We start from the raw sequence: 20015 nt of genomic DNA, 5'->3' as shown, positions 1-20015 counted from the left end.
GACAGCTCCACATGAATGTTTACTACGCATCTCAAAGTTAACATCAAAAACTGAGCGATTAATTTTCTACCACCTCTTATTCCACAAATCTGCTCCTCTACCAATGTTTCCCATCTATTCAGCTGCTCACACCGAAAACCTGGGAATCACCCTCAACACGTCATGCTCTCAATTCCATACCGAATTCATCATGAGTTCATTTTATCTTCAAATTCATCTCAAACTGGTCCACTTCTCTCTATCTTCACTGTCCCCATACGTGTTTAGACTGTTGTCATCTCTAGCCTGAGATGATACCTGAGATGACATTTCTGCCTTGTAACTGGTCTTCCTGTTTCCACTTTTGTCTTCCTTCAATCCATTCCCCACACAGCAGTTAAAGCAGATCAAGTCACTTGCTTAGAACTCTTAATAGTTTCCCATGACATCCTAAATGATTATCATGACTCAAGGGCTGCTGTGACCTAGCTCTAGCCCACCTCTCCAGTCTTGTCTCTTTTGCTCTACTATAAAATCTCCCTGGTGTATAATTTCTTTTGGCATATTATTAAGAATGAATTGACAAACTAAATGTGTTTCCCCCAAATACAGAAGTGGCTCTTATAATGAGAATTTCACTGGATTCACAACTTGGAAAAGCAAGGCAGCTAAAAATGTTCTTCCAGTTAGGTCTCTGGAGGAAGTGTTAGTTCCTTATAATCATTAAATAGAAATATATTATTTCAATAGTGTGTAGCACTAACATAGTAGCTGGTACACAGTAAACACTTAATATTTGTTAAATTAATAAATTTGAATGGATGCTGCAGCAAGAGCAAAGATCCTACCATATTGTGAGAGATACTAAGAGACAGAGACATCCTGAATTGTGTGTTGTATGTGAGTAGTTGGAGAAAACTTCCAATTAGGGACAAAGCTATAAGGAGTTAACCAGAGATTGGTGACTTCTGGAAGCACACTTTCTGTTAGTGATTTTATCTGGAAGAGGCTCCCTCCTGCTGTAATTTGAAGAACAGAAAAGTCATCACAATGGGGGACCGTGGAGAGAAAAGGAGGCTATGTGCACCCAACAGGAGTTGCTTAAAGCTCTGTCAGGGTGGGCTGGCATAACATAACAGAAAAATTCTCAATGCAAATATGAAAACCTAGGGATTCTGGCCTCAACTTAGCTCAGGACAGTCAGAAATTTCTGCACAGAAAGGTATAACTAAAACCTCATAAACTAAAATTTTATGATTTCATGTAATATTTCAAAGCAAATATAAGGATATGTAGACTATGACTGCAAATACCTATAAATAGTTATACATGTAAATAAGTAATATATAAACATAAAATCTCCAAGGGGGGGATTATGATGGATTTTTCCCCTCTAAATCATTTTCAGTGTTGTGACATTGCCTTTTCAATGGTAATACCCACCCTCCCCATCAAATTCAGTCTATATGATTCTAGATCTAACACAAGCTATTCTTCCTTATTTTTAAATTATTTGACTTTATAGACCATGGGGACTTAAAATGTTAATCGACACATTATTTGTTCCTCATGTAATCTGTTGAGTTTATTTGGTAAACTCCGAGTTTCTCAACTCCAGTCTGCTTTAGAAGTACCTGAGAGCACTCTATAAAAATGTAGATATCTGGGTACCTGCCTCAGAGCTTCTGATTCAGAAGGTCTCAGGTAGGAGCAATCTATTTTGAAATTCCCTACATAATTCTGATATGTCATCTGTTTTGGAAAGAACAATGCTAAATGACAATGCTCACTGAATTTATATAAAAGGAGCTCCTAGACACATGGAAACATCCATGAAGAACTAAACACATATACATCATCATATAAAAGACATATTGGCTTTGTATTGCAATTAATTATTATTTTCCCTTGTATGCATTTTGCAATTTCAAAAGCCCTTTCACATCCTTCTATAAAGCACCTCATCTTTCTGGCCTCACTTTGCTTTTTTACAAAAATAAGGATGTTGGACTAAATTATTTCTTTTAGCCTAAAAAAGTAACGTGTGCCTGATATAGAGAAAGTACTCAATAAATGTGTGTTGAATGAACGAATGGATGCATGCATGGATACCTCATAAAAACTATGCAGAGTGTATTGGGGTAGTATTAACAGGTTTTAAAAAAATAGTCTTATACCTAGTAAATGTAGGCTCAGAGAAGTTAAGTAACCAAGTTAGTAATTGGGTCTAAGACTAAACTTTCTGACTCTTTGTTTGGTGCTCTGTCTTTCAGCATCCTTGCTGAAATTTGCCGATTAGACTGTGGTTGGGTGAAGGATGGTCCACCTGCTGTATTTTGTATTCATACCACTACCAATGAATGACAAACTGCTGTGTAGGTATAATGGCATGTAAGTTGTTACCTTCTTCTTTAACCTCTGTCTACAGTAGAGGCAGTAATTCCAGAGGCTTGATATACGTGTCTACAAGTAATAAATCTGTGTGAGTTATAGCTGTGTCCTTGTAGATTTACAACTATAAGTTTTAATTCATCTCTGACAACACATTTACATAAATTACAGCAACACGGTAACAATGCCATATGTTGGGATGTTCATCTAGAGAAATTCAAAAGGCTTAAGGCAGCTGGTTTTATTACTACTACTAAGGGACCCTCTTACTATATATAAGAAAGAAGTATTTAATTTGGTGTGGTGGCCATTATGTAGATGTTTTTTTGCTCCGGTCATTCCTTTTAAAGCAAACTATGTTTTAATACCTTTCTCCTCATTAATGAATATTCTAGACTAAGATGTAAATTGAGGGAACAGCAGAAATGCTTGAATAGTTAAACATTCAAAGGAATAAATGCACAATATCTCTCAGCACCTACTCTGTCTTCAAGTGTGGCTGTTCAGAGGTCTGAAGCAGAAGCAAAAATCAGCTGAGCTGGTTTGGATAAGGGACAGTGTAAGGTAATCAAGGGCAATCCTCTCCTTCCAGCTCAGTGAAGGGAAGGGGCCCTCGGCCTTTGACCGGGCAGGGGAAGGGATCAGAGCCAGATCTCCTGAAGTTTATACTGTTCTTTTCTATCCCAGCTCACTGTTTCTGTGTGAATAAAGGGGTAAGGTGACACTTTTTTTTTTTTTTTGAGGAAGATCAGCCCTGAGCTAACATCCATGCTAATCCTCCTCTTTTTGCTGAGGAAGACTGGCTCTGAGCTAACATCTATTGCCAATCCTCCTTTTTTTTTTCCCTCCAAAGCCCCAGTAGATAGTTGTATGTTATAGCTGCACATCCTTCTAGTTGCTGTATGTGGGACACGGCCTCAGCATGGCCGGAGAAGCGGTGCGTCAGTGCGCGCCCATGATCCGAACCAGCAGCAGAGTGCGCGCACTTAACCGCTAAGCCACGGGGCCGGCCCTAAGCTGATACTTTTAAAGTAAGTTTATTACTAGCCTACTTAGTTTTTAAATGCTTCTTATTGGTAAGAGTTTTGTTCTTAGACCAAGACAAAAAGTTCTCTTTCAAATTCGGAACCTCAAAACTAGACTGACCTTTAAAGATGGCTATTAATGAACCCACCTCCACCATTTATTGAGCACTTAAAATGTAAAAGTCACGAAACTAAATATCTTAAATACGTTAGCTCAATTAATCAAGAGGACCTAACAATATTCCCTTTTTATGGATGAGGAAACTGGTTTAAATAGGGCTAGCAACTTGTTCAAGTTCTCAGAGACAGTGAGTGGAACGGCAGTCTGCCATCAACCCTCTTTTCCTGTTCATCATATCTTACGACACTCCAGGGAAGACGTTACCAAATTCCCTTGGGGAGGCAAAGTTGGCTGCCTTCCTCAGGCCAATCCCCTGTGACAGCCTTCTGCCATCTCAGGAATGAATCTCAATTAGTCAGTCGTGATAATTCCAGTCTCTTTGCCAGCAACAGGTTTAAGAATGGGTTTGTGATGCAATTTGGGTTAATTGAGACATGAGAACAGGCTTTCTCGGAGGGTGTATTTGTTTTTAAAACCTTTCCCTTCTGCCTCTGGATGGTATCCTCTGCACAGGTTGTGGCAGCCACCCTGCATCCTGAGGCAGTCCAGCCTGAGACCAACACACTGAATACAGTGGAACAGAGAGATGGAAAGACCACAGGCCCTGGCGATACCATCGAGCTGCTCACTTCCCCAGCTACCTCTGGATGTTTTGTTACAGCAAACAAATTCTTTAATTTAAAGCCTCTTCTGTAGCTTCTATTACTTTGTAGATGAAATATCCAAACTATTGAATCTTTCCAACAATTCCACAATTCTTTTATTTTTAAAATTCCTCTCTATGCCTAAACTAAATCTTTCCTTCTACATGTCTGTCTTCCATACCAGTTCATACATAGCCCATCCTTTTTTTTTCCATAAAATGTTGCTTCTACTTTTTCATTACGGTATCAATTTATATTTTAACTTATTGTATACATGTAAAACACTGTGTTTTAAGGCTTTTCATAATCTATTTGCTATACATCATGCTTCCTACTCCTTTTCCTCACCCAGCCGCCACTGATACCAATCAAGCCCTGATCTACTGTTGCCTGGATTGGTACCAAAGCCTCAAAGAGCCAACCTTCAATCCATCCTCTGCAGTCCTGACCTTCCAAAATGGAATATCTGATCCTGTTGCTCCCCTGCTTAAAACTTTTCAAATGATTTCTCTGAATGCACTGCTATGCATAGCATTGATTGTAAAAACTAACAAACACAGTATTGACTCTAAAAACTTTAAAATCAGTCACTAGAATTTAAAAATTGGGAGGTTTTTAAATAAAAACTCAGATTTTCAGCTTATCTTGAAAAATCAGCGGCTGGCCCCGTGGCTTAGCGGTTAAGTGTGCGCCCTCTGCTACTGGCGGCCCAGGTTCGGATCCCGGGTGCGCACGGACGCTTTGCTTGTCCGGCCATGCTGACGCGGCGTCCCACATACAGCAACTAGAAGGATGTGCAACTATGACCTACAACTATCTCCTGGGGCTTTGGGGAGAAAAAGGGGAAAAAAAAAAAAAAGAAGAATCAGATCAAGCAACACTAAGCCCACAATTCCACATGGCACCAACTGACAGCATCCGAAACATGGCTGATCCCTTTATGGGGCATGCGCTCTCCAGTCGGCCACAGTCCCTACTCCTCCCAATTCTATCCCTAACACTCAAGTTGAGTATCAGTTGGCATTTTATTAGGGGTTTACACTGTCTTTTGTTTTTTTTTTAATAGAGAGTAGTGTTAAAAAGAAAGATAAATATTTTAGGATGGTGCTATCAAAAATGAAAAATGAGGGGCTGGCCTGGTGGCGTAGTGGTTAAGTTCATGTGCTCCACTTTGGTGGCCCAGGGTTTGCAGGTTCAGATCCCGGGTGCAGACCTATGCACCACTTATCAAGCCATGCTGTGGCAGGTGTCCCACATATAAAGTAGAGGAAGATGGGCACAGATGTTCACTCAGGGCCAATCTTCCTCAGAAAAAGAGGAGGATTGGCAGCAGATGTTAGCTCAGGGCTAATCTTCCTCACCAAAACAAAAAACAAAAAACAAAAAACAGAAAAATGAAAGATAAACCAGGAGGGCTTACCTTGTTTTATTAATTTATGCTACCTTCTTGGTCTCTGTAGGCATTTGAGTTTGTCACTGCTGACCTATGAGACACCAAACTATGAAGTAATCTATCCAGGAAAGGATTACCATGATCTCACCCCCTCCTAACTACTATGCTTTCTCTGTCTCCTCTTCTATCACACTTCCACACTCCTTTGCAACCTTTCCTCCTGGCATAGCAAAACACCTTACAGTTCCTGGGATGCACTATAAGCTAAATAATTTCCCTGTGCTTTTGTTGATGCTTCATCCTCTCTCTGAAAAGTTTTCTTCCTCCTTGTGTACCTATGAAACACCTTCTCAAGACTCAGCTCAAATACCACAATCTTCAAGAAGCTTTTCTGTTCTTTTCTCCTACCTCCAAAGGATTCACCCTCTCCTTCTCTGTGGCCTGTCACATTCTATTGTAGCACTGAAACACTATATTGTACTTATTTGCCTCATCTTTGTCATCCTTACTAGACTGTAAATACCTTGTCCACCCAAGTAGTCATTGTCTTTTGCATTTCATAGTTCCATGTAAATACTACTAGGTTCCATGTATTGAAGGTATTACAACAATCTCTCTTAACTGAGTTCCACTTTACTGACTCTTGGCGTTAAGCAATACTCTCTATTCCCTCTGTAAAACATCCTGACTGACGCCCACCACATGAGGAATGCCAGGGGTTAATAGGCCTACTTGCTACTGTTTCCACCAGTTGAGCTCTGTGACCTGGAGTTAACCAAAGCTATGCTAGTTGTGCTTGTCAATATAAATATGTAGTTGAATTAGGTACCATATAAAATTATAAAATATGAGTGGGAAGAAGGCTTTATAAAGACATATACACATTCATGAAATTAGGTGTGAGACAACTGGAAAGAATTGGAAAAAGCACAATCATCTAGGATTATACTCTGAGATGGTTTTATCAGTATAATTTTTTAAACCACTTAAAGAAACAGAAGCAGATATGGTTGAGGAAGAAAAATGTTCCAAAACTATAATCAGTGGACCAATACAGAAAAAAAAGACCTTGGTCTCACATCAAAAGAGATGGAGAACAAAATTGTCTTTACAAGACTTAAAATGAAATGTTTAAAATGTATACCCTTGTATATGATTCTACACTTGAGTAACATTTTTGATTAACTGAGCAACTTCTGGTGCTCACAGTGCTGATCTGATGGCTTTTATGGTACCTGTGTATTTGCATCCTCCCCCACTAGACACGAGCTCCATTTGAGATGGGAGCTACCAAATTTTGACAAGCAGCTCCTTTAAATCACCATCAACATTTCTCTAGAACCTGTCATGAACTACAGACTGATGTCCTCACTATATATGTTTCAGAGTACTTCCGATTCATATTTACTCAATGGCTACTATATGCCAGGCGTTGTTCAAGCACCTTACATTAAAAAATACAAGACAGTGAATCCAAAATGAATTCAGTGTACTGGGACTCTCCTACCTAACATTTTCTAATTTTGTGGACTAAATATACGTGGAATAGACATTTATACTTTCATTAGATATTTATACTTTTTTTTTAATGTGTTGAAGGGAAAAAGAGAATGACTAGGAAGGAAATTTAATGGCATTGAGAAATGTAGATGAAAAACGATGTGAATTTTGAGAATCAAAATAAATTTTGGTCTACCTAATGCTCTTTGCAAGGATGTTGTAATAACTTTGGATTTGTAAACAGTAGAAGTCTGCCTTACGAATTTCCAATTATAGATATTACCAAGAATCTAATTTTCTTTCATGGTGCAAAAATCTTGAATACTGCCAAAGTATAACATAGACACAAGAAATACTCAATGAGTGGTGTGGTAAATAAACAACAGAAAAATACTCCTCTACACAGCCAATTAAAAATATTCTTCTAAAATTTTTAAACTTTCAGAATAAATGATGGTCTAATTTCAAGCGTCGTTCGGGACATCTGTTTCTCTTCCTAGAGGTTCTTCTTTAAATAGCATTTCACTTTCAAAATGGGGAGCTTGTTGGGTAATTCTTCAACACAGTGTCAGGAAGCCACTGTCTTCTCCAACCATTCATCTTATCATCACCCCTGATGCCATATTTCTGGTTGTTGCTCCAGAGTGTCATAGGAAGCACCTACCATAAAACCAGCTGCTGAAAAGAGCAGGAATAAAATACCTAAAATGTCACTGTCTGACTAAGTACGGTAGTCAATTCTCACTGCAATTTTTGCAATCACCACACAAGTGTCCTTGATGTATAAGCGTTACAGACTTCTGCTCAGTGAAAACTGTGCCCGGAACTTCAAAACTCTGTCTTAAAGACCCATCAATCTTACTGTCCACCAGATCCCTAAGGTCCCTTGCTCCTCCTAACTAGAAGTAAAGTTTTTGTTATTTTTAGAGAGAAGAACACATTGTTTTCCAAACTTCTATTAACATAGGGGTGTTTGCTGACATTTCTGTTGAGTTTTGAATATTAGCTTTCTTTTGATACGTAGTAACCTTAGAGTGCTTGCCAGAATTAAATGTATTATAGAAAATTACACTGGTTTATTTTCATTAGAATGCTTTAAATCCCATGCTGAAAAGATTTTCATATCTTGCCAAGCCCTCTTTTCCTAAAAATATTATTTTAGTTAATAGAAAATGCTAGCATTCAGTTATTTCTTTAGCACTTTGCTAACACTATATAACTTTATTTACAAAATCTATGTTACTGATTTAGCATTTAATAAATCACAGATAGGAGGTGCCTCTACTTATCTATTGGAATAACTGTTTTTCACATAAGATTTGTGCAATTCCCAGTATAATGCTAATTTGAAAATTGCTGTAATTTGAGCCATTCACATGTATCAGGGAAAACCTCTCTGTAGTTTTTTTCCACAGGGAAGGATTTGCCATGAGCTAACATCTCTTGCCAATCTTCCTCTTTCTTTTTTTTCCTCCCCAAAGCCCCAGTGCATGGTTGTATATTCTAGTTGTAAGTCCTTGTAGTTCTTCTATGTGAGCAGCCACCACAGCATGGTAACTGACAGACAAGTGGTGTGGTTCTGCGACCGGAAATGAACCCAGGCTGCCAAAGTGGTAAGAGCAACGAACTTTAACCACTAGGCCATCAGGGCTGGCTCCTCTCTGTGGTTTTTTAATATTTTTTTTTTTTTGTGAGGAAGATCAGCCCTGAGCTAATATCCATGCTAATCCTTCTCTTTTTGCTGAGGAAGACTGGCTCTGAGCTAACATCTATTGCCAATCCTCCTCCTTTCCCACCCCTCACCCCAAAGCCCCAGTAGATAGTTGCACGTCATAGTTGCACGTCCTTCTAGTTGCTGTATGTGGGACACGGCCTCAGAATGGCCGGAGAGGCAGTGCCTCGGTGCACGCCCGGGATCCGAACCCGGGCTGCCAGTAGCGGAGCATGCGCTCTTAACCACTAAGCCACGGGGCCAGCCCCCCTCTCTGTAGTTTTTGATAAGCATGCTTTCCCTGGGCTTTCTTGCAGATGTTGTGCCTTCTGTCTGAAATAATGTCCCTTGCCTTCCCCCTCTTCGCCTAACTCCTAATTGTTAATGGCTCAGTTCTGATGTTCTCTCCTTTAGATAGCCCTTCCAGAACATTCTCTGTAGACTCCTAAACAAACCTTGGCTAGTGCTCCTCCTGTTCTGCCACAAGACCCTAGACTGCCTCCTGGAAAGGATGTTCACAGTATTTCAACTATGGGTTTATGTCTGTCTTTCATACCAGATTATAAGTTCCTTGAGGGTAGAAACATTTCATATTTACTTTTTGATCTCTTGCATAGAATACAGTGTCTGGCATAGAGAAGAGCCATCATAAATTTTTTTTTATAAATGAGTAATAAATCATGAATAAATGAATAAACAATCTGTTGTCTAAGATGACAGAGGAAAAATAGATCAACTGTGGGGTTCCATTTTTTATAAGAATAACTATGGTTCAAGAGTCATTCTGTTATTCACAGGAATATTAGGGAGGGTGTGGAGAAACTAATGCTTACAACCTGTGGGGAAATAATTTCAGAGCATTCTGGCAATCAACTGTACAAATTTTTTGACCTAGCACCATATATCCAGGAAGGTACCATAAAAAAAAAAAAAATCAGATAGGCATAAAAAGTTATATAAATAAAGCTGTTCAATGTAGCACTGTTTATAATTTGGGGGTGGTTAAATGTTTATTGATAGATGATTGGTTAATGAATTCTCCTACATCTGTATATTGGAACCCTATGTAGTCATTCAAACAGATTAAAATAGCTCTCCAAATTTAATATGTCCAATAACTAAGTCTTGACCTTCATCCCTACTCCTAGCTTGCTTTTCTCCCAGTCATTAATGGCACCATAATCCATCTAATTGTTCATGACTCAAACTTGAGTCATCCTTGAATTCTTCTCTTTCTCACCACTGCTCCCCCCTCGTATCTCCCCCCACCCTGCACCTTACATTTGAACAATCATTAAGATTTATTGGCTCTGCTTTGAAACCATATCCCTTATCTGTCCACTTTTCTCCATCTTTATTGCAACAACCCTAGTGCCAGCTCAGTAGCCAGCAATCTTTTAAAATAAAAAAGAATCAAAGCAATTCGTCTTTTTGTATTCTATCCTACAGAGAGAAAAGCACCAGTGTATAACAACATATATTCAAAGATGTGTACTGCAGCCTTGTTTGTAGGAACACAAAACTGGACTTAATATGAATGTTTCATCAGCAGAAAAACAGTTGAATAAAGTATTTTACATTTTATAAAGAACACGTTAGATCAATGGTTTTCGACCTGGAAGTCTAGCTATGATACACTATTAAATTTTTTTTTCAATTGCAGAGCAGTGTGTTTATTATAATTCCAATGTTGTGAAATAAAGAAAACAGCCTTCCAAAAACAACAAACAAAAAATAATTTTAAAGACACCACATCATATAATTTCTCTGCTTAAAATTCTCTAAGGGCATCCCATAGCTCTAGAATAAAATCTGAGTTTCCAACCTGGCCTTCAGGATGGGATCTCGGCCTTCCTACCCAACTCGATCTCAAATCCGTCTTTCACTTGCTCACAAAATGCCCACTGCACTTGCCTTCTTTCTGTTCCCCAAACGTTCCGAAGTTGTTCCCACCTCAGTCCTTGTACTAAGTGTTCCTTGTCCTTACAATGCTCTTCCTCTGGATGGTTGCACAGTCCCAGGTTAAATGCCACCCCCTCAATGTGCTCACCCGGGAGTACCTCATCTAAAGTAGGTAGCCAGTCATCCTGTTGTATTATCATACCACTGCCTGATATTTTCTTGTTGAGTTTCTTATTTGTCTTCATTCACTATAACAGAAGCTCCATGAGGGCAGGATCCATGCTGGTTTTATTTACAGATAATAGTAGGCACTCAATACATACTTGCTATTATTGAATGAGATGTATGGATTCACAGAGAGAGATGATATACGGTTAAGTAAAAATAAAAACAGGTTGCAGAAAACTATTATATTATTGAGAAGGAGGGGGGAATAATATTTGTATATCACAGAAACAAGACTCAAAAAGTATTTACAACAAACAGCTAAACAGGAATTAACTCTAAGGGATATGTTACAGTGAACTTTAACTTTTCACTTTAAATATTTTGTTATTGCTTGAGGTTACTTTTTTAAATGAGCATAAATTACATTTATAATCTGAAGAAGCAATCAACATATCTCATTTTGGAGAAAAATGGAATGCCAGAGAAAAAGGCAGGTGGACTTCCTCCTTCACCAGCTGCTACATGTCTTTCTCTACCCTTGTTCTAGTGTAAATGCCTATCATTCAAGCATTATATCTAGACTTCTCATGGGGGGATGGAAATTACACAAACTACTCAATTTTGACTGGCTAGGTATCACTAGATCATTACTATTTGTCAATGGAAACAAAATACTTTCATCAGGAAAAAAAACTGTTTACAGGAAGCTTCATGTTGACAAAGAGAAGAAATTGAATTGGGCATTGGCCATAGCCTGCTAGACAAGGAGATAAAGCAGAATGAAAAACTTTAGACCAACTACAAATCTAAGAAAAATCAGGTAAAAACAAACCTTAAGATTCCAACTACAGTTTCCTTTTGAGTTAAAAAACCGGCCGCCTATGCAGCAAAAAAAAGGCTTCTGTACGTTACATTAAAAGTAAGTTTACAAATAAACTAGACTGAATTTCAATAGTGATAAGTAACAAAGGGATAAATAATAATATATAATATGCAAATGAGAGAATGAGAATATTCACAACTATCCCCATTGAAAGCAAGAGAAACTACAAAGAAAATTATACCACCCAACAAATGAGAAACTGAAAATTAATAATGATAATAATAATAATAATAGGGGCCAGCCCAGTGGCGCAAGCGGTTAAGTGTGCGCACTCCGTTGCAGCGGCCCGGGGTTCTCCAGTTTAGATACCAGGCGCGCACTGACGCACTGCTTATCGAGCCATGCTGTGGCAGCGTCCTATATAAAGTGGAGGAAGATGGGCATGGATGTTAGGTCAGGGCCAATCTTCCTCAGAAAAAAAATAAAAATAAAATAATAATAATAATAATAATACAGCTGAATTATTGATCTAATCTTTTATATCTTAAAAAGGATGTTGAAGAAAACAAGTGTGAAAAATTATACAGTAATAAAGTACCTGAAAAAAACCCAGTGGTGGTTAATTAATATAAAACTTCAAATATGTGAAACAGATGCGTCCAGAACTGACAGATGTGCTGGTAGTTGACAATATTGGATTTACAAATGAGCCTAAAATTATTCAGAAAGATTCTAATATAGCAGTAACATTAAAGGTAATATTTATAATCACTAAAGAAAAATATATCAGTAGGACAACAGATTAATGCTATGGAAAAAATCAGGATAGACAAAGAAACAATTAAACACAGATGGGTGAGGACAGATCAGTAAGTATAATCTTAAAATTTGCTAATTACTTGGTTTGATATTCTATTCATTCTACTTGTAAGATTAATCAAATAGTCCAGGAAAACAGAGTAGGAAAAAAAAATTTAGAAGAAAGAAACTGTATCAGATCCAGCTGGTATGAAGTAGTATACACAGCAGCAGGAGGGAACAGAATGGGGCTGACTGATTACACCTTATTCAATCAGTGACTAAATAATAATTATGATGGCTAACATTTTTTAAGCACTTACCTATTGACTGACGTTTGCTTTACATATATTTATTCTTTTAATCTTTACAACACAATGTTATGAAGGTTACTGTGCCCATTTTATAAATGAATAAACTAAAGCCCAAAGAGTTTAAATAACGTGCTCAAAGCCACAAAACTAATAAGAGCAGAGCAAGGATTCGAATCCTTGCAGTTTGGCTCCAGAATCTTGTCTAATGCTGCCTTCTCTAGTAAGGAAAAGGAAATAAATAATTTGCTAACTGAATTTAATATTATATTTGGTATATTACAAATACCATCAAAGAAATAATTATAATTTACCTGAGTCAGAAATATGGGTACAAATAAAGAATTTGAGAGGGCTGTATAACTTAAAAGGGGTATAAGGAATTCAAAGGAAGGTCAAAAATAAATTTCAATAGAAACATTAACAAAAAAGAGCCAATATTCATTATTTTAATGTGGGTTATCCTCAGCATTTTTGTTCACCAGGAGTGCTTCACCTATGAGTATATATTAACTGCATATACTTAGTGGGGTCAGACATTTCAATATAATCTAAAGACAAATGTAATTTAGGAATACCTCTTAAAATCTTCAGTGTGTTTGCAACAAATCATTCAACAGATATTTTTGAATGCTTTCTATGTAATCTGGGAGAGAACCACGATAGGAAATAATAGAGGATGGTGTTATTGAATAAAACGTAGCTCAAAGGAGGAGGGGATGATGTATGATGATCAAAGCCAGAATCTCAAAGGCCTTGAAGAACAGGTCAAGGGCCTACTTTAGGCTGTTAGCAGAAGAAATGGTAGATTTCAGATATACAGCTAAAGAAAGTTAACTGAACTCAGTGACTGGATATGGATGGGTAGAGGAGAGGTAGGATGAATTGTGGTGTCATTATATTATTGTGCTATTAACAGAAAAAGGTAGGTTAGAAAATTTGCTGGTAGAAAGTTAAGGGTTGGAGAGATTTTTCCAACACATTGAATTTGAGACAATGACAAGATATCTAAATGGAAATGTTCAGCAGATAGTTAAAAGCTATGGGGCTGGGGCTTAGGCTGGGCCCAGGCTGTAGACCTGATTTGTCTCACCTGCTCAGAGGGACTAGCTGGGGTCAATAATAATGTATGGATTTTTAGCCAAAGTCAGGAAGAAGAACAGATGAATGAAGAAACCTGTGCTCTTGGCAGTGAAATAACAAGAATTAACATTAGGGTACCCCAAGAAATTAAGAACTCCAGCTAAGGATATAGTAAAATGAAAACCAAGACAAGTGATAGTGCTACAGAAGTCAAGAGAAGACAGAATTCTGGAGAGAATAAAGTCAGTTATATTAAACTACGCCAAGGGGTCAAGAGACCCCTTGCTAATGATGTGGCAAGAGAACCTCAGTGATGTTTGAGTGTGTGGTTTCAGTTGCTCTGTAAAGGTGGGAGCTAGAAGGTGTGGGGCAGAGGGGGGGCTATAGACCACTCCTTCAATACTTACAATAGTAAGAGAAAGGAGAGAAGTAGAATGGTAGCTACAGAAAGGACTATAAAATGCAGTTTTAAACAGAGCCAGTAAAGGTAGATTTACCATGAAGCTAATGAAAATATATATACAGCTATACATATTACACATATATCATTTTTTTTTGCACAAGCCTCTGATTTTTCTTAAATAGACTTCCCCAGAATTATATACGCTCCAGGCCTCATGCCCTGGAGCCACAATGAATGAAGCAGAATTAGACGCTTCCCATGAGCTAATAAGACTAGTTCTCAAAATTACTTTGCAGTTGAGGGAGAATGGGAACGAGGGAAGAGGAGCTTTATAGGAAAACAATGAGGTAATCTTCCTCATCTTCCATCTTCACTTGGAGGTAGTTGTGATTTTTCCGGTTTTCTCATTAGTTTAGGTAGATGGTTGGCAGATGCCTGCATATAGCAACATGGCTGGACCAGTCAGTGAAGTCTTGTTGGCTGAAGAAGGAAGGTAAGCCAGGCTGGACAACGATGGGATAAATCAAGGTTTAAAGACTAGTGAAAATGGACTTGGACAGAGTTCAGAGTGGCTTTCACTTCGATACTGCTGAATTAGCAAAGGAGCAGGGGAGAGGATACTCAGGAGATAGGGGTAAAGCAAGTGAAGGAAGCGGAGCCCTGGGGTCTCCTTCTTTCCTCACGGAGGTGCATCTGACGTTCAAAGTCAACGCATCCATCCACATGGAGCAAGGAATCTGCAAGGCCAGAGGAGCTCACCCTGCAGGCTCATAGCTTTTTATACCATTAGGCTGTATGATGGGGCACACGTTAGCATTCCGGAATTTACCTCCTGCTCTATACAGGATTATAGCTAGACCTTGGTTGCCACAGTTCTATACATACAATCAACCTTCACTTCTATTTTTTCCTTTCATTATCTGGCCTCTGGCAGCCTGGTCATGGTCCACTACAGAAATATATGTATATCTTTCAAGACTCATAAGAAAGAGGTTCTCTATGCTATTTCTGAAAAGATCTCCTATTATCCCTTATAGAGAAACAACAATTTGATGAGGTGATTCTGACATACCAAAATATAACTATACCTAAATTACAAATATATTTTTGCTGTAATTAAGGTATACTTTGTTTTCATTTACCATATCATATTATATTTCTTATTATATTTTTTATCCCAAGACTCAGGGTGTTTCATTTGATCAACATGTATTTTATTGTGCATCTACTATGTACCAGACACTAGAAAATATGGGGCTTCAAAAACGAGTTCTTGGGCCAGCCCCAGTGGCCTATTGGTTAAGTCTGGCATGCTCTGCTTCGGTGGCCTGGGTTTGGTTCCTGGGCACAGACCTACACCACTCAGTTAGTAGCCATGCTGTCCTGGCAGCCCACATACTAAAAAATAGAGGAAGATTAGCATGGATGATGTTAGCTCAGGGCGAATCTTCCTCAGCAAAAAAAAAAAAAAAAAAGAAAAGAAAGAAAGAAAGAAAAAAAGTTCTTTAAGGAGCTTACTTAAAAATTTCAATAATAAAGTTCTTTCAATAATTTAAGATTTAGATAAGCCTTCAGCCACACTTTCTTTCTCTCATACATCACTGTCTTTTTTGTAGCACTATGCCAAAAGAAAGAAAATAAGTACCTAGGTTTACCAAAGTGGATCAGATGACAGTACAGACTTCATGAAGAAAACTAGCTAATGTAAGCCTAAGAGAATCTTGCACAGAGCCAGTAGTTATTTATTACAAAGAATGTGTTCAAAAAAGATTGGAAAATCAGTGAGATATAACATCAAGTCTGCCAAACCAAAGGTAAATATTGCTAAAGGGAGGATTTCCATTGCTGATTTAACCAACACATACCTGTAGCTCTAAAGAGTCACGGAACTTAATTAACCTGCTTATCAAGAACACTGCTTACCAACAAAATTTAAGCATTCAGAGGGAGTTACGTTTTTTTTTAATTAAGCAAAATTCAAGTCAGGTATATTCCTAAATTGCTAGCCATTGCCAAGTAAAAACGCAGTCAGCAGCACAGCAGGATTTTAACTATCGAACTGCATCAAAGTTTCTGATTTCCATAATCAGTAGAGATTCAGCCTAACACCAGAAGCCAGATCTGCCTTTGGAAAGGCAATCTACACATGGCCTAAGGCAGTGCTGCTTACCTTTTCCACCGAATGCTCCTAACGGAGGGGAATGAACGCCCAGCCCTGAGAGTCTACAAACATCCTGATGTCTCAAGTTCTATCTTTAACATTCTCTTAAATTATTGTAATTTAATTGCAATGTAATGTGTTTTCAAGTTTATTTTAATATAATAATAACCAACATTTACAGAATACTACTTGGCAGACACTGTGCTAAGAATTTTACATAAATTATCTTATTTCTCACAGTAACAGGCACTATTTCTATCACTATTCTCCAGTGAGCAAACTTCAGCTCAGAGAAGTTAGGAAACTTTCCCAAGGTTATGAAATTAACAAGCGGTGGAGATGGGATTCAAGCTGCACAAGTTTCCAATTATTTTTCTCCACTATATGACATTATACTGTTTTAAATCACTTTTCAGTTAAATTAGTTAACTCTTCCTCCTCAATTATCTAAGTCAGCAGTCAGCAAACCTTTTCTGTCAAGGGTCATACAGTAAATATTTCAGGCTTTGCGGACCATATACGTGGCCGGTCTTTGCTGGCCACAACAGCTCAACTCTGCTGTTAGTGTGCGAGCAGCCATGGACAATCCTTAAACAAATGAGCATGGCAGTGTTCCAGTAAAACTTTATTTACTAAAATAAGCAGGAGGCAGATTTGAACAATAGCCTATGAATCCTTGATGTAAGTAAAATTCATGTTCCAGACAGATATGCATATTAATCCTGCAGCTTTGCATAATCTCAAGAACAGGTGGAAAGAAAACCGATTAAAAAAAAAAATGATAAAAGCCAATGCCAAAAGGTAAGGGAAAGGGATTTAATTTTTCTATTCTATCTTTACCAACCACCTAACAACGACAGGGAACCTATATGACCCTCTCTCCAGTTCCTGAGTCACTGGGTCTCCACTTCCGTGGAGCCATGGACATTCTCTCAGCCCCTGGCCTCGTGGGGAGGCCACAGCAGATTTTCCCATCAGTTGACTCTCCCCAGTTAGGTGGTTATGTCTTATCTTTCCATCTAATTGGAACCCCACCCCTAGAATTCAATGAATCTACTAATTATCCCTCTACATTTTTTTTTTTGCTGAGGAAGATTCTCCCTGAGCTAACATCTGTGCCCTTCTGCCTCTATTTTGTATGTGGGTCACCACCACAGCATGGCCATTGACGAGTAGTGTAGGTCTGCACCGGGGAACCGAACCTGGGCTGCAGAAGCAGAGTGTGCCGAATTTAACCACTAGGCCACAGGGCCGGTCCCCCCTCTACATTTTTTATGTCATATCTATATGTCTTTGCTCATGCTAGGAAAATTATCCCTCTCTCTCTGTTAACTGATTCCAGTAGTTAATGCAAGAAATGCTTTACTGCATTCCTAGTTCAAAATTCCTAGTTCTTTGATTCACCTCTAAAACATCACTTCTAAACATGCCAACCACACTTGTGCATTCTGTTTCAACTGCTGACTCACTTATTTCAAATACTACAACACTAATACCATAAAAGAATTAAGAGAATCCCTTAAGAGCTCGTTGTCACTGGATATGACTGGTAACTGGCAAAGGTAGCTAAGATTGATTTTAGAGATTTAGCTTTGTTTTCATGTTCTGAATGATGAGTGGAAAGGGTAACCTTCATTTTCACACAGAACTAGGAGGTAAAGGTTATTCAATCATGTAACACTAATAATAATTCTGGGTATCAAAATCAAGAAGCTGAGATACAAAAAAATCATGGGGACACTGACGTGTCTAAAATGTACTAAAACGATGTACATAAAATAAAATGGAATATGAATGGCACTACAAATTCCTGTTAAGAAAGAATGTCTTTGATTAATAAGTGTATCTCAAGTAATTTAATTAAAAAGAATAAGATATTTAAATAATTTATGTTTTTTGCATGTTACCAAGATCTTCACTGAGGCAACTTAGGGGGAAGAAAACTATAAAGAAATGTATACTTTATGTTTTTTGTCTTTATCTGGTAGATGTTGTGGTTTATTTCTCTCAACTCTGCTAGTAATAATATACCCCAACTTTTTAAAACTGTCTTACCAAAAGAGATTCTGAAAATGCTATTTGAAGAATCTGTCTCTCTTAGGAGAGATTATAAACAACACGTAACTTAATTTTTAAGCAAGTATTCAGAGTGGTTTCACTGCTCAAAGTGAGAGTTCAGAGTAAAGAAATAGGGTCACCAATGAAAAGTTAATGTCTTAAATAAAAAAAACAGCACAGAAACAAAATTCAATAGGTATATAAGTGTGGCAAATGGTGCATACTCCACACACTCCCAGGAAATATAACAATGCACATTCACACATTAGAGGTTCGGGGAAGGCAGGCGTAGAGAAACATGTTTAACATTCAACTGGTATCCCCTAAACTTATCTGATCCCTGAAACTTTTACCCCCAACACTTGATTACCACCTCTTAGAACTATTTCGTGGAAAGCAGACAGGGAAGCTTTTGGAGAATTAATTGCTTATTAAATTTAAAAGACAGTTTAAAATTTTAGCCACATCCTTATGAATTTCTTCATATTCCTTCTGGAAATTCCTAATACAGCTGAACATATCAATCTAATACAGTTGAATATAATTCCTAAGATGGTTGAATATATCAGCATCGATAAATGCCACAATGAAAAATAAGAAGTTATGACGTGGAACTATTTATTAATGAGCATTATAAATTCACCACGATCATGGCAGAGCCTAGCGCTGGTTTTGCCATTAACTAACAGTGTGCCTCTGGGAAAAGAGATTTAGTCTCGGAGCTTCAATTCACTTATATCTAAAGTGGGGCTAGACTTGCTCTGTCCACCCAACTGGTACACTTTTAGAATCAAGTGATTAAGATCAAGATTAACATCAAAAATAATTTTTCATAAACAATTAAGTGTTATAAAAGCATAAAAAGTTATAAAAGTATAAAAAGTATATTACTTCAAATAGAGCATCAGTTTCCTCTTTATAGAGACACACTAAATGCTACTGTGATTCCTTTTTTCTTGAACTCTGACTAGAACACTGTCTTATAATTGCTAAATATCTCATTTTACTTAGTTGGAAAATTAATTTTTGTTTAGCCATTAATCATAATAATGTAATACCAAACTTTTCAGAAAACAATGGGAAAAATACGAAAATCAGAAAACTTTGTTGAAAAGATTTATTGCAGAGTAGTTTGTGAGCAGTACCACCTTACCCCGGGCTCCGCTATGAACGCATCTGAGGCAGCCCTCCATTCCCAGTGAATAAAGACGGGAGGGCTCTATCGTCTTTGAGTCCTTCATTAAACTATTGATCCCTTTAGCATTATCCATAATGTTCCAGCAGCTCAGCATGTCAACTGGTGAAGTGCAAGTCTCGCACTCCTTTCAATAACTTCCACACTTTATGGAGAGGAAGTCACAATGATTTATTTACCTGACATTTTCCAGTCCGGATGTCGTACAGGGCCACTGAACCATGGCGAGCTCCAACTGCTATTCTATGATTCCTCTCATAATAGCTGACCATGTAGAACCTGAATTTCACATTTTAACAACAAAAACAAAAACAAAACCAGGTGAGATGACCTGCACATGGAACTGGAG

At 37.9% G+C, this 20015-nt stretch overlaps 1 protein-coding gene across 4 annotated transcripts in view; it reads right to left on the bottom strand.

Annotated features, from left to right (window-relative positions):
- WDR7 (WD repeat domain 7) overlaps positions 1-20015 on the bottom strand; it is a 359360-nt gene that overhangs the window by 47137 nt on the left and 292208 nt on the right. For all 4 annotated transcript variants that reach the window (XM_058557197.1, XM_058557200.1, XM_058557199.1 and 1 more), the window contains one exon: positions 19846-19945. In XM_058557197.1, coding sequence (XP_058413180.1) covers positions 19846-19945 — 100 coding nt within the window. The remainder of the gene's footprint in view (positions 1-19845; positions 19946-20015) is intronic.

This window comes from Diceros bicornis, chromosome 16 (assembly GCF_020826845.1).
Source record: "Diceros bicornis minor isolate mBicDic1 chromosome 16, mDicBic1.mat.cur, whole genome shotgun sequence".
Lineage (NCBI taxonomy): Eukaryota > Metazoa > Chordata > Mammalia > Perissodactyla > Rhinocerotidae > Diceros > Diceros bicornis.
The sequence above is the reverse complement of the archived record's forward strand: the minus strand, read 5'-3'. Positions and strand labels throughout refer to the sequence as shown.